Here is a 13,348-nt window from a genome sequence, read left to right as displayed (position 1 = left end):
AGGGGGTTGAGGGAAATTGGAAGGGGAGGTGAACCATGAGAGACTATGGACTCTGAAAAACAATCTGAGGGGTCTGAAGGGGCGGGGGGGTGGGGTGGAAGGTTGGGCTAACCAGCTGGTGGGTATTAGAGAGGGCACGGATTGCATGGAGCACTGGGTGTGGTGCAAAAACAATGAATACTGTTACGCTGAAAAAAATAAATAAATTTTTAAAAAATAAAAAAAGAATAGTAAAAGAAAAAAAGAATATAAGCCCTTATATTATAATGACATTAATAATTTATTAGAAAACATGGTTCATGTAATAGGCAGAATTCTAAGATGGCCCCCCAAAATCCTGCCCCCTGGTATACACAATCCCCCTTCCCAGTTAGTCAATTAAAACACTAATTTAAATACTGCTGCTGTGAAGGGATTCTGCAGATGTATTTAAGGTCCCAAACTGGTTAACCTTAAAATGGGGAGAGATTATCCAGGTAATGACCTAATGACATAAGTCCTTCAAACCTGTGTCTAGAGGTCAGAGAACAGGAATTGGGAAATTAGAAGCATGCGTTGTTGTAAGCCTTGAAGATGAAAGGGGGCTCATGCGGCATGCAGGCAACCTCTAGGCTGAATGAGCTCTGGTCACCTGCCAGCAACAAAAGTGGGACCTTTGACCTCTAACCCCTAGGAATTAAATTCTGCCAATACCCTGGATGAGCTTGGAAGATGACCCTGAGCCTCAGGTAAGATAACAGCCCTGGCTGAAATCATGACTTGAGCTATACATCAAAGCTATGGGAGACTGAGCACAGATCCCAGCCACACTGCACCAGACGCTGGCCCCCTGAAAAAGATAAACTTGTGTGTTGGGTCACAAAGTCTGTGGTAATTCGTGATACAATAAGACAAAACTAATACAGTTAGGAGAAGCCAACTAAATCAATGTGTAGAACAAACCCAATACTAGGTCCCTTAAGAGAAACTTCCTGCTTAAGCACAGAGACAAAAAACACACAAAACTACATAGTAAAATAAATTAGAACTCTATTATATACTCAGAGCATCCCTAACTTTTCCTTTATGGCACCTACTGCCACCATGATGCTGTGTCCAGTGATGCCCACAGACAGTGGCTTTTGATAGATGTTTGAAATGAACAAACAATTGCATTTCAAGCAAGATAAAAAATTAATCCAGGCCATGTCTCTTTGAAGCCTTACAACTGTAAAATGAAAGACTCTATCTAATATTATTAAAACCACATATTAAATTACCACTTGAAAGTGGCTTAAGTGAAATTAACTGTAATACTTATATCAACGAAAGACCAAAAATGAGACTGCATTTCTTTACCTTGCTTTCTTCCCCCTGTCTCAGTCTTCCAGGACTTGGAGGAACTGAAGGTCGCTTTCTACCCTTTTCCTGCTGGAAAAGGTCCTGTAATCTATAATTAAAGGGTTGTGGGGGGAGAACATAGTTTGTTTCTAATATCCTGAATAAGGTATACAAATTTTCTCTTTACAATTTTGAAACCACAATAATTAGATTCTCCTATTGCAGTTGCAATAGTTATTAAAATTATAACTTTCTTATTTCTAACCAATAATCAAGAGCTGTGAGTGATATGACAGTAGTTTTAAAAGAATAACAAGTTATTGTAAGAGACAGCATAATGTAACAAAAAAACAAAAAAACAGGAGCTTTACAGATGAAGAGACCTCAGCTCAAAACCCAGCTCTGACAATTAATAACTGTACAGCTTGGGGAATCGCCTTAGTCTTTAGAGTTTCTGTAAAATGGAAACAGTATATACACTGTAGGATTCATAAGACCAAATAAAAGACTGAATGTCCATCTAGGCCTTCCTCACTGCCTAGCATAATGCAGATGTTCCATAAATAAATGCTATAATACTTCAATTGAACTTTTAAAAATAAGCATCAGAGGGAAATATTTCCCCCAATAAAAATTTACATAAATGTCTAAGGTACACATAATAATATATTTGAAAGTCCTGGCCTAAAAACCAATAATCACTCCACAGCATATTGATTAAGGTAGATTATATTCAATAAACACCCACACTCTTGAGTCTATGAAACAGCACTGACGCTACTCTTACCTGTTTTTTCATCTTTATAAACCACCTGAAGATTAGCATATATGTTTTAAATGATGAAGGGGAGGTGTTGACAGAAAAATAGAAACTTCTACAACTTGTGAATTAAATGTAGCATCACAATAAAGGCCCTTCAATTAAAAACATCATGGCAGAGCAAATTTTACAAAAACATTCAGGAAAGCACCAGACGGTAGAGCACACCTGTTATTCCAAGCTTGCAGCACTTCACAAAGACTTTGCTTCTTGGCGATGAGGGACTCGAAGACCGACTGCAGCTGCTGAGGGGTGTCCACTGAGGAAGACATGAGCCTCGCCTGCATCTTCTCAATCCAGTTCTTGAACTCGCCTTCTTCCATCTACAAGGAGAGAAACAATTCCAGCTGCCTGAGACCCACACCTAAAGAGACTTCTGATAAGTTTTTTAACTTTTGAGCTTCTGTCAAAGAAATGAATGACCTCTTTTTGTGCAAAGATATCTTCCATTTTTTCTTCTCTCGTTTTGCTAAATGTATCCGTTTTCAAAGATGCAAGTCTTTCATCAACAGCAAGATACACCTGTGAAACTCTAAAACATAAACGTTAAACACCTTAGAAAAGTTGGAATTAAGTTTTCTAATCTCATATAGAAAAACAACGCAGAAAACTTTTTATTTTATTGAATTATGAATCATACACAATTTTGCTACACAAAAAAGACCTAAGAGGATATACATCAAAGTTTCAAAGCTGTTACATCTAAGAGGGTTTGAAGTCTTTTTTATACTTTTATGCAGTCTACATTTTTTTTACATTGAACATATATAACATATATTTAGAAAAATAGTTATTTATGTTTTCAAAGAAAGCTAAATGAATAAACCTGATATTTTAAAATATGTGTACACTAGAGACAGGTCTATATACACAAAAACAGATGATCAAAGAAAGTAAAACTCACTTTTGAAAGAAGTCCTTCAGGTCCTGAAGAAGGGACACTTTTAATGGGGCCTGACGTTTAATGAATATTTTGGGGAGTGGAACGCATACTTCGAGAAGCCGAATGGGAGAATAACTGAGAGAAAAAAAAATACAAACAACAGTAGAAAAGCAAAAAAATTTTAACATCTTGAGTAGAGATAAACCTAAATTCTATGAGGTACAAGACAAAGTTTCTATAATACAGCATTTTAAAACAACTATAAAAATACTGAAGACAACGTTCAACCATTATAAATATCCTCCCCAATTCTGGAAGGGTTTTGTCCTGTTTGTTTCTTCACTGTACTGTGACCTCATCATGTATTGCCTAAAGCACAACTGGGATATAAACCTTTATGAAGGTAAGGAACCCCTTCCTACAGTTCGCCTAGAAGCAGGTCACCTTCCCAGCTCCTGAGGATTTGGAGCTCAATTCCTCATTGAGTCTTTCATCCTCATGAGTCCCTTGGGAGACTTTCTACCCATGAGTTTCTGTCATCTAATAAATCTCACCCATCCAGGTGGTAGATTCATGTTTAAAGCTCTTGCTTCCAAAAGGAAATAAGCTCTAAGTATCAGTATTTCCAAAGTCCTGTTTTGTGTCAGAGTTGTTTTAGGTGCTGAGGATATAGCACTAAACAAGGGCCAGAATTACTGCCCTGGTGAGTCAGGAAGAAGGAGACTTGGGCAATAAACAAAACAAAGAGTTCAAAAATCTAGTATATCAGACAGTAAGTGCTCTAGAGAAAACTAAAGTGAGCAAGGGAAGTAAGCAGGGAGTGCTAGGCATAAGGAGTCAGGGCAGGAGCAATAAGAAACAAAGACCTACGCGACGGACAGAAAAGCAGGCAGATAGCTGGGGAATGGAGGCGTGATCAGGGAGGGAAAATCGAGTACAAGCCTCCCAAGCAAGATCCTACCTGATAGAAAGGAGGCCACAGTGAGGGGACAGGCATAAGTGAGGGGGCAGAAGCAGGAGGTGAGAACAGAGAGGTATGGAGTAGCCAGAGCACGTAGGAGCTCACAGGCCCATAAACGGGCTCACTGAAACAGACACCCATGGAAGGGTCTGGAGCAGAGGAGTGGCCTGAGCCGATTTTCACTTAACAGAATCACCCTGACTACTGGGTTGAGATCAGACCGCAGGAGGCAAGCCAAAGGATAACTGAGTGAGCCCACTGCAGTACTCTAGGGAAAGGCAACAGAGGCCCAGCCCAGAGTGGCAGTGGTGGAGATGGTCAGAGGCATTCAGATTCTGGATATATTTTGAAGGCAGAGCCTGAAGGCTTTCTCAAATCATGTAATATCACAGGGTACCCATTCTGCAAACTTGTGATTTTAGCTCTGTCTGGAATATCCAGTTAACTTTAAGCTAGTTAATGTCACAACAAAAATTCTAACAAACGCTTACAGAAAATAGTGGTTAAGATGAACACCTGTAACAGCAGAGCTACTAGTTCCCATCATGACTTCATCACTTGATAGCTCTCTCAGTGACCAATTAGCTCGAAAGTGAGCTAATAATCATACCTATTTCTCAAATTAAGGATGAAGTAAAATGACAACACTGAAAGCTCTTAGCACAGAGTACGACCCTCCACATCTGCAATGGTAGGGGTGGGGAACAACACACACCACAAAGTAATTCAATCCTGGTACAGAAGAATGTCACAAAGCCTCCTAGGGAGTACGTGACTGTGTGTAAGATCACCATGGCTCCTTACCTGAAAGATGCCACCATCTGATTATAGGAGAAATACTGGTGATAATCATGGTGGATGGAGTGACCACACGGCTCAGCATTGGCTCTGCGAGTGTACTGGTGCCCATAAAACCTAAGTTCAAGGTATTTTGCAAATGACATGGACCAGGACTCATTGGAAAGAGCAACAACTGGTGTTACCTGAAATTCATATAAATCATTTGTTATATAATCACATACTGAGAATCTTTTTAAAAGAATAATTTGTTTTCTTTTCTAGTACAAATCTAATATATTCTGAATGAAGAAAACTGGAAAAAGATAGAAATGCTTCTAAGTGGCTAGAGTTAGGGATGGCTGGGGGAGCAGTATCACTGGTGATCCCACCCCACCAGTATCAATGTGCTAGTATATTTACTTTCTATGTATGTTTATGTATATTTACATGTATGTATATATGTACATATATATATATGGAAATGAATACATAGGAGGTACCCAGACAGTGTATTTATAAATAAAAAGCCCTTCCTATAATTAGTTTCTTGTATTATTTTTACTTAGCAATGTCTCCTACATATTTTCCCACATAAGATACTCTCATACAACTTGATTTTTAATAGCCATAGAGTATCCCATTATACGGACATCTAACCAATCCTTACTGATATGCTTTCAAGATATTACAAGTTTTTCTCTATTCTAATGATGCTCTGATGAACTTTCTTGTGTGTGTGTGTGTGTGTGTGTGTGTGTGCGCGTGTGTGCGCGTAATTACTTACAAATATCCACAATTATTTCCTTGGAATAAATTAAGGAAAGTAGGAATTGGTAGGCCAAAGAGCATGAACATTTATGCAGTCTTTGATACTTTTTGCCACATTGTCTTCTATAACTGGGGTACTGGGAAGTGCCTGGGCGGCGCAGTGGGTTGTGTTTGCCTTCAGCTCAGCTGGATCCTGGGATCGAGTCCCACGTGAGGCTCCCTGCTCAGTTGGGAGTGTGCTTCTCCCTCTTCCTCTGCCCCAACCCCCGCCCCCCACCACTTGCATTCCCTCTCTCTCTCAAGTAAATAAAATCTTAAAGGAAAAAAAAACTGGTGTATTTGTTTACACAATCTCTAACAATACCTGAGAATATCAATTTCCCCACTTTCTTACCAATCTCAGGAATTATAAACCTTTAAAATGTAATTTCTTAAAAACAAAATAAAACTACACTTACTGGTTTTCTTAACACTTCTCTGACTACTGAGCAAAATCTATTTGCACAAGTCTACTGGCCATTTCTGTTAAATTGCTTTGTTATGCCTTTTGCCCTTTTTCTATTATCATGCCTTACAGAAATTTAATACTAAGTATATTACTAGTTGGTCATATTATAAGTTTTTTGACACATGGAAGTTTTTTTCATTTTTGTGTAACAAAAACTGTTTGCCTTTTCCTTTCTAACATAACCCCAAAGGCAAAAGTCTTGTTTTAAAATAAAGTACATACACCGAGGCATGTAAGATATACAAATCTAAGTTATTCATTTAATTCACTGCTCGATCTAGAGAAGTTCATATATTCCACAACAAAATACTACCCGCTGTCTAAAAGGAACAAAAGGCCTATAAGAACAAGTATAAGAAGATAGATAATTACAAGAAATGATTTCATGGCTGTATGCTTGCTACTGCAGAATGAACAGACTTTGATTTTACATTCCTCAACCACTGACATTGATACAGGTCACACTATTATTTTATCTGTAATTCTCATATTTGCCTTCCAAAAGCACACTCCAAAATAAGCAAATGAAGTCATTAAACTTGGCATACGTTCACTGCAAACAATTTGGATAAAAAGTAAATATTAAAAGCATAATATTGTCACCAAGTACTTCCTCTAGAGTGGAAAAAGAAAAGTACACACAAGAAATAAAACACATGGTCTTTTTCTCAAGAGATCAAATTTTTAAATTTAATTTAATTTAATATTTTCATGTGTGTGTTCCAAAATTCATTGTTTATGCACCACACCCAGTGCTCCGTGGAATACGTGCCCTCAAGACATCAATTTAAACATGATCTCAGCTGTATCTCTTAAGATAGGAATGTTGATATAGGCTCAAACAGACACAAACATCCTAGAGTGCTATCATTGTTGTGCTAAAAGTCTGTCTCCCCCACTAAAGGACAGGAGAGATGCCCAGGCCCTCATATAGTCCCCAGCACACAGACAGTGCTAAATAAGTGTCTGCTGAATAAATAAACATAACTGAAAATTGTCAACATATAATCTCTGTAATTTTACTGAACAAGGTATCTGTATGTTACCTAATTACTGATAAATTCTAAAATGGAAACTTCAAGAAATAAACACTAAATGCAATACCCAGCCCTGGAAGGTAAAATATAAAAGAGCTCAATTACAAATAAATCCAAAATAACACAGACCACCCCTTCCAAAAAGAACTATACAAATAAAGAAATAAATGATGTTGTATGAAATACTATAGCAACAGGGCATATTTACCTGTTTGCAGATTCTGCACCAGGAATAGGTAAGAATTGTATGTTGATATCCAGGCACTGGAGAATCCAACTCCTTCAGGATTATCTGCACGCAGCCTTGGCCATGAACAAAGCGCCGAATATGATGCACCATGGGGGTATCACAGAACATGCTAGGACACTGGTAAGAAGGCCTTTGACCAAAAGAAGTCCTCACATTAACCATGAAACCAGAAGCAATGTAGAGTGAATACTGGCTAATTAGAACTGTACTGTCCAGAAAGTACAGTATTTTCTCTAGAGCAATATTGATAACCGGTGGACGATCAGAGCAGGGTATCACCCACATGGCTTGGTCCCCATAGCTGAGCATCCTGACTTCTCCTGCAGCTCAGTGATAGTTTCCACTTATTAAGCACCTTCTATTTGCTTAGCATTTTGAAAACATCAATTCATTTTACCTATGGAAATCCATGATACTTCAGGAGCTTGCTATTCCCTGTAGAGGAGGGTGGTAAAAATTACTCTCTATCATGTAAATGGCAGGGGATAGCACTAAGACTTAAACCAAGGCCGAGCTGATCTCTATGCTTCTCCTGCCTCTCATTTCAATCACCGTAAAAACGGACATCCTTAAAAAATGTCTTAGGGATCACAGCATAATTAGACACTCAAAGATCTGAGGAATGAACTAGATAAGACATTCCGGGGTTGAATATGAAAATACTTCTTTGTATGGTATAGTCTGACATGTGGTGTTATAGAAGAGGCCGAATAATACTCCAACTCATGCTCATGTTTTAGGTTGAAATTCTGGGCATCAGAAAAGCATATATGGAATATAAGGAGAAAATCTGTTCTTACCTGAAACAGTATCTCTCTAAAAATATTCCTAATGTAAGATCATTCTTTCCATAAAATTCCATCGTTACAATCCTAGAAGAAGACAACATTTCTTAGGAGCGTGTGTGTCATAAGAACCACACAGCCAGGACACGTCATGAGACTACAAACGGACTACCTGTTAAATATGCCTACAATGTAGTATATTAAAGTTGGCAATATTCCACTTTTCTTATAGAACAGAGTTAACTTCATCAGATAAAACAGTTTTGACTAGCCACAATATATCTCCTTACCCACTCCCAGTCCATTAGTATCTTATAAAACTATATCAGGATGTATAAACAATAATAATGAATGACTGAAACAACTGTGAGCCAGGAAGTTTCCTTTACAAAGCCGTTATGTCCTATCACCATAAAATAGAACTCCTATCTCCTGTTCTCTGGTCCACACCTTTACTGAGCACGGAGAACAGCAGCTCATATCCTTCCAGGAGAGCCAATTCCTGATGTTATGCCCAACTTATGAATGCCCACAAATAAGAGAATTTGGCTATATACAGCACTGTTCAATTATTCAAGCCTTGGCCTGAGGAGTCCATAAATTCCCACAGAAAACTCCTATGGGTTCCTCAGCGCCAAGTCAGTCTGCTAGAGCTATACACACTAGAAGAATGATCTCACTGGTAGAAATAAAGTGTTTCTGGGGTCCACAGTTAAAATACAGAACACATTTTATCACAGAAACAGTGCTCCAAGAACAAGTTTTTAAAATTAAAGTACATATAGTACTTTTAAAACTAAAGATAAACTATGTAATAAGTAGTCTTTTGTGACTATTATATCATTTTAAACAAACAGTTTATGATACTATAAGATGTTTTTCTATCAGTGTACTTATAATTAAGTTTTAGGAAAACCCATTAATAAGGCCAAAGACTCACTACTTTTATGAAAATGATGCCTCACAGAAAACCTGCATAAGTTGTACACAATTATCACAATGACTAAAATTAGGTTGTATAGGGGTGCCTGGCTGGCTCAGTCGGAGAACTATGCAACTCCTTATCTCTGGGGTTGTAAGTTTGAGCCCCATGTTGGGTGTTGAGATTACTTAAAAATAAAAAAAATTTTTTTTTTTTTTAAAGCAAACTAGCTTTTACGTATCAACTTCCTCATTTTTATAGGTACAATATTTCTTCCACCCCTCACATCCTTTTCACTCTTACTCAAGGTACTTCTCATGTACTCCTTACCCATGAACAAATACAAATTCCGTACTTAGTTCACAAGTTTAAAAGTTCTATCAATTCGTATACATGCCATGTACCTAAAAACAGAGTCTAATGGCTAAGATGTTTTTTTAAGTTGCTGGAATTCTGTTGTTAAATACAGTGCCACAGGGCAAGAGGAAAAGACTCCTACCAGGGACTGACGCAGGCACTGGGGGCGTTGCTGGACTGGGCCGAAGAGCTGCTGAAGAGCACACACAGTCTCTGGTGGTTCACGGGGTTCAGACAGTCCACCTACAGGAGAAGGAGCGAATGAGTAACCAGAAGCCGCCCCACACTCCAACCCCAAGGCGTGCTTCTAATGCCCAACATATGCCCCTCGATTTGCCTCCCACCATCACTGTGAGCGTGCCAGTGAAGACTGAAAACTGCCAGAAACTAAATATGAAGAAGAGGAGCAATTCATTTTTGAGACAGAACAATCCAAAAAGTTTATTTAAAAATACAGATGTCTAAATAGCTTGTTTTCCTAAATACTCTTTAGTACTTACAAAACCGCATTAAATTACTTTGGAAGTAAATAGTTAATGAACTAGATCCATATGAAACGATATGAACTGATGACTGAATATAACATCAATCTGAGAAATCCACATTCTCAGGGATTTACTTTATTTGTACTTTATATCTGTTCTTGGTCATTACAAAGGCAACATTTGCTCTCTGCTGAAAATAAAACAGTACAGAGGTAAATGAAGAAGTTCCAGAAATACATAAAGCCTCTCCTCCTTTGATGCTACCCCACCTCCCAGAGTGGTAACTTTGACCCTGTGATTAAAAACCATGCATTCTCGGGGACCTGGGTGGCTCAGTGGGTTAAAGCCTCTGCCTTCAACTCAGGTCTTGATCCCGAGCCCTGGGATCGAGTCCCGCATCGGGCTCTCTGCTCAGCAGGGAACCTGCTTCTCTCTCTCTCTCTGCCTGCCTCTCTGCCTCCTTGTGATCTGTCAAATAAATAAATAAAATCTTTAAAAAAAAAAAACCTCTCTTTGAGTTTACATGCATTTATACCCAAAAACACCCACATAACAATACACGGGTGATTTCGTTTTTCTAAGAATGAGAGGATGCTACATACAACACTACTTGTTTTTTAACACTTGAAAATATATCATGGGCTCTATCCGGGTGATTCAATGAGATCTAACTCATCCTTTTACTGCAAACAACTAGAAACAAGGCTTCAGCAACTCTCCCTGTACATATAGTCCTACAAAATGTAAGCATTCCTTATAAAATGCTTACTTATTTCAGCAGAATAGGTTATAAAAGATTGGAATCCTGGACCATAGGTATATACATGTACATGGAAATAAAAATGGATCTCCTCATCACTTTCCATAAATTTACATAAATGTATATAAACACCAATTTATACACAATTTATTATAGATTTTTTTTCCACACCACATTAACTATGACTTACCACTTTCCTTTTTTGCCAATCTCACAAACACTAGTGTACCATACAGAAAACAGTGTCCCATTATTATTTAGTACTTCCCCAACTCTGGGTGAAATTAGGCAACTTTTTATTTGTTCTATTAAACAATTTCATATCCTGATTTAGAGATGGATTTTTTTCATTAGTTTTATTACAAACACTACTACTAATGTGTCCATAAGCAAATCTTCCTTAATTTCTCAATTTGTGTTTAAAAAGAAGGAGGGCACTATCATCATTAAATAACGTGAAGTGGTTTATGCTAAATAAATACATCTGACATTTTCTAAAAACACATCCATTTTCTGCGGGAACCTCCTGTCTTGCTCCCTCTCACAAGCTTATTAGAAGGATCAAGGACGCATCACACCACACCCAAGTCAGCCTGCCACGGATTTGACCTACCTCCACCCTTCCGCCTACCGCCAAGCTCTTCCCATACCTGACTGCGAGCTCAGCATGAAAATTTCAAAACCCAGTTTCATTACTTGATACTCCTACTTCATATTTAAAGCAATACACAAAATAGCTGACTCAAGACAAAAAAAAAAAAAAAAGGTACAGGAAGAAATGTTTACTAAATCTGCAATCTGTCATGTGTGTGTGTGTGTGTGTGTGTGTGTGTTTTAAACATGCTACAGCACAGTTTTTCAACAAGTTCTAAACGTGCACCTGAAGTGGCCTCACCTTTGTCGACCACACCGCGTCATTCGGAATCAACCCCTTCTCTTCATCACCCTCAATTCTGCTTCCTGATCTGCCGCTTGCTGTGCCAGGTACTTCCTTTGAATAAGCAAAAGGGTCTGCATTTTTTTGCTGAATTCTTCCTCCTCTGGCCCGGTAATCAGCCAGCATTCTACCCAAACTCTGGCTATCCCCAAGATGCTCAGCAATTCTAGTGCTCACTAGCTCGTGCGAGGGTAAGACTTGAATAGACTTGGCCTGAACGCTCCCATTCATGCCCTGAAGGCCGGAGAGATCCCTGAGCAGCTGCTTCTTCCGTCTGCTCTCCATTTCTTTGAACTCTTTGTTGAGGAGAGGAGACCAGTACACCTGCTCGGCAAAATAATCTCGGGTAGAGCATCTCATCCCCTTTTCAGTCAGAAGGAAGGGCTCCCGGAATGTGATTACTGGGGAGATACAGAGGATCACATCTTTCAATTCCTGCTTAAAGGCCAAAGAATAAGTCTTTCGTTTATCTTCAGAAGAGGTAACCTCCTCGGTCACGTACAATCCAGTGTCATCCTGTAAAGGGTCTCTAAAGGTTCTCATCTGGCTTTTGGGATCCTGTAGCTCATCCGCATGCTGCAAGGGCTCTGGCTGCTCCATGCCCAGGGCATCCTGCCGGTCGTCCACGTGGAGCGGCAACAGTGACTCCGGGACCGACGGAAAAAGAGCACAGGGGATCCCTGCCGCGCAAGCTGTCGTGGCATACTCTTGATGCTTCAGAGAGGCCGCATCCTGGGTCACGCTTTTATTTTCCTGGTCGCCCTTCTCAAACACAGTCCTCGATTCTAGCAAACTGCCGTCCTCGGAGGGCAGAAGCTCTGCGGGGAAGTCAGGCTCCCGGGTGAGGGGACTTGCGCTGGATGGCTCCTGTGCAGTCCCTTCGTCCTCCTGCCCCTCGATCAGAGAATGGAAGGAAGGGTTCTGTGTTAACGTGGGAGGCATAGCAAACTCATCCATGAGGAAGGAGATTTCTAGTTGAGAATGGTAAGCGACACAGATCATAAATATTAGGATTTCCTTAACTCGAGCCAGCTCATAATCAGAGCCTCCTCTAAGCTTGATTGTGCAACCCAGGTGCTGTGGACAGCCTTCAAAAAACATCAGTGTTTTGGTTTGCTCTACAAATAAACATAAAAAGTTTAAGAAGACTTAGGTGGCAATCCGTTAAAACCAGACAGAATTCATTCATTATCCTAACCTCTGTAAGAGGAAAAACCTCTAAGACAGACCACGGTTGCCAATACTCATCTAACCACGCTCACAGATACTAACATTATAACTAGCTGTTATTAATAGATAGTACATATTAGTAGGACAAAGTAAACACTGTAGTACTAATGAGTTTACTCATTCCTCTTGTCCTCGATCTCAGGTGAATCTATGCTAAAGATCACTCACCACTAGGTAACTGAAACATCTGCATATAAAATTTGTGACAGGTGCCCAGGTGGGGTTTTGTAAGCAGCTGGTCCATCGACATTACTAAATCACCTTGGGTCATCCGACTGATTCGTTCTAAAACTTGCTAGAACACAGAAAAACATTATATTACAAAATTAGAGAAAAATAAAATTCTTAGTAAATTTTTTCTGGAAAATTAATATTAAAAAATAAACCTCATCATTTCCTTAATTTTAATTACATAATTAAATCACATAATTTCCTTAATTTTAATTATATAACAATTCTTTTGGTTCTAGATTAGACTACAAGTAGTTGCCTAGCAATCAATATGTACCCACGAAAACAAACCAGATTCATACTAATAACATTAT

General features: G+C 39.0%; 1 protein-coding gene across 6 annotated transcripts in view; it reads right to left on the bottom strand.

Moving 5' to 3' along the window:
• The window catches only part of PIKFYVE (phosphoinositide kinase, FYVE-type zinc finger containing), a 78,911-nt gene that overhangs the window by 20,497 nt on the left and 45,066 nt on the right, over positions 1-13,348 (bottom strand). For all 6 annotated transcript variants that reach the window (XM_059393348.1, XM_059393347.1, XM_059393346.1 and 3 more), the window contains 10 exons: positions 12,972-13,098; positions 11,532-12,691; positions 9,534-9,634; positions 8,128-8,199; positions 7,286-7,457; positions 4,789-4,967; positions 3,045-3,158; positions 2,564-2,672; positions 2,309-2,463; positions 1,339-1,429 (listed from right to left, as the gene is read on the bottom strand). In XM_059393348.1, coding sequence (XP_059249331.1) covers positions 1,339-1,429; positions 2,309-2,463; positions 2,564-2,672; positions 3,045-3,158; positions 4,789-4,967; positions 7,286-7,457; positions 8,128-8,199; positions 9,534-9,634; positions 11,532-12,691; positions 12,972-13,098 — 2,280 coding nt within the window. The remainder of the gene's footprint in view (positions 1-1,338; positions 1,430-2,308; positions 2,464-2,563; positions 2,673-3,044; positions 3,159-4,788; positions 4,968-7,285; positions 7,458-8,127; positions 8,200-9,533; positions 9,635-11,531; positions 12,692-12,971; positions 13,099-13,348) is intronic.

The sequence above is a fragment of the Mustela nigripes genome, chromosome 3, assembly GCF_022355385.1.
Source record: "Mustela nigripes isolate SB6536 chromosome 3, MUSNIG.SB6536, whole genome shotgun sequence".
Lineage (NCBI taxonomy): Eukaryota > Metazoa > Chordata > Mammalia > Carnivora > Mustelidae > Mustela > Mustela nigripes.
Note: the sequence above shows the minus strand (reverse complement) of the source record. Positions and strands in the feature narration are given on the sequence as shown.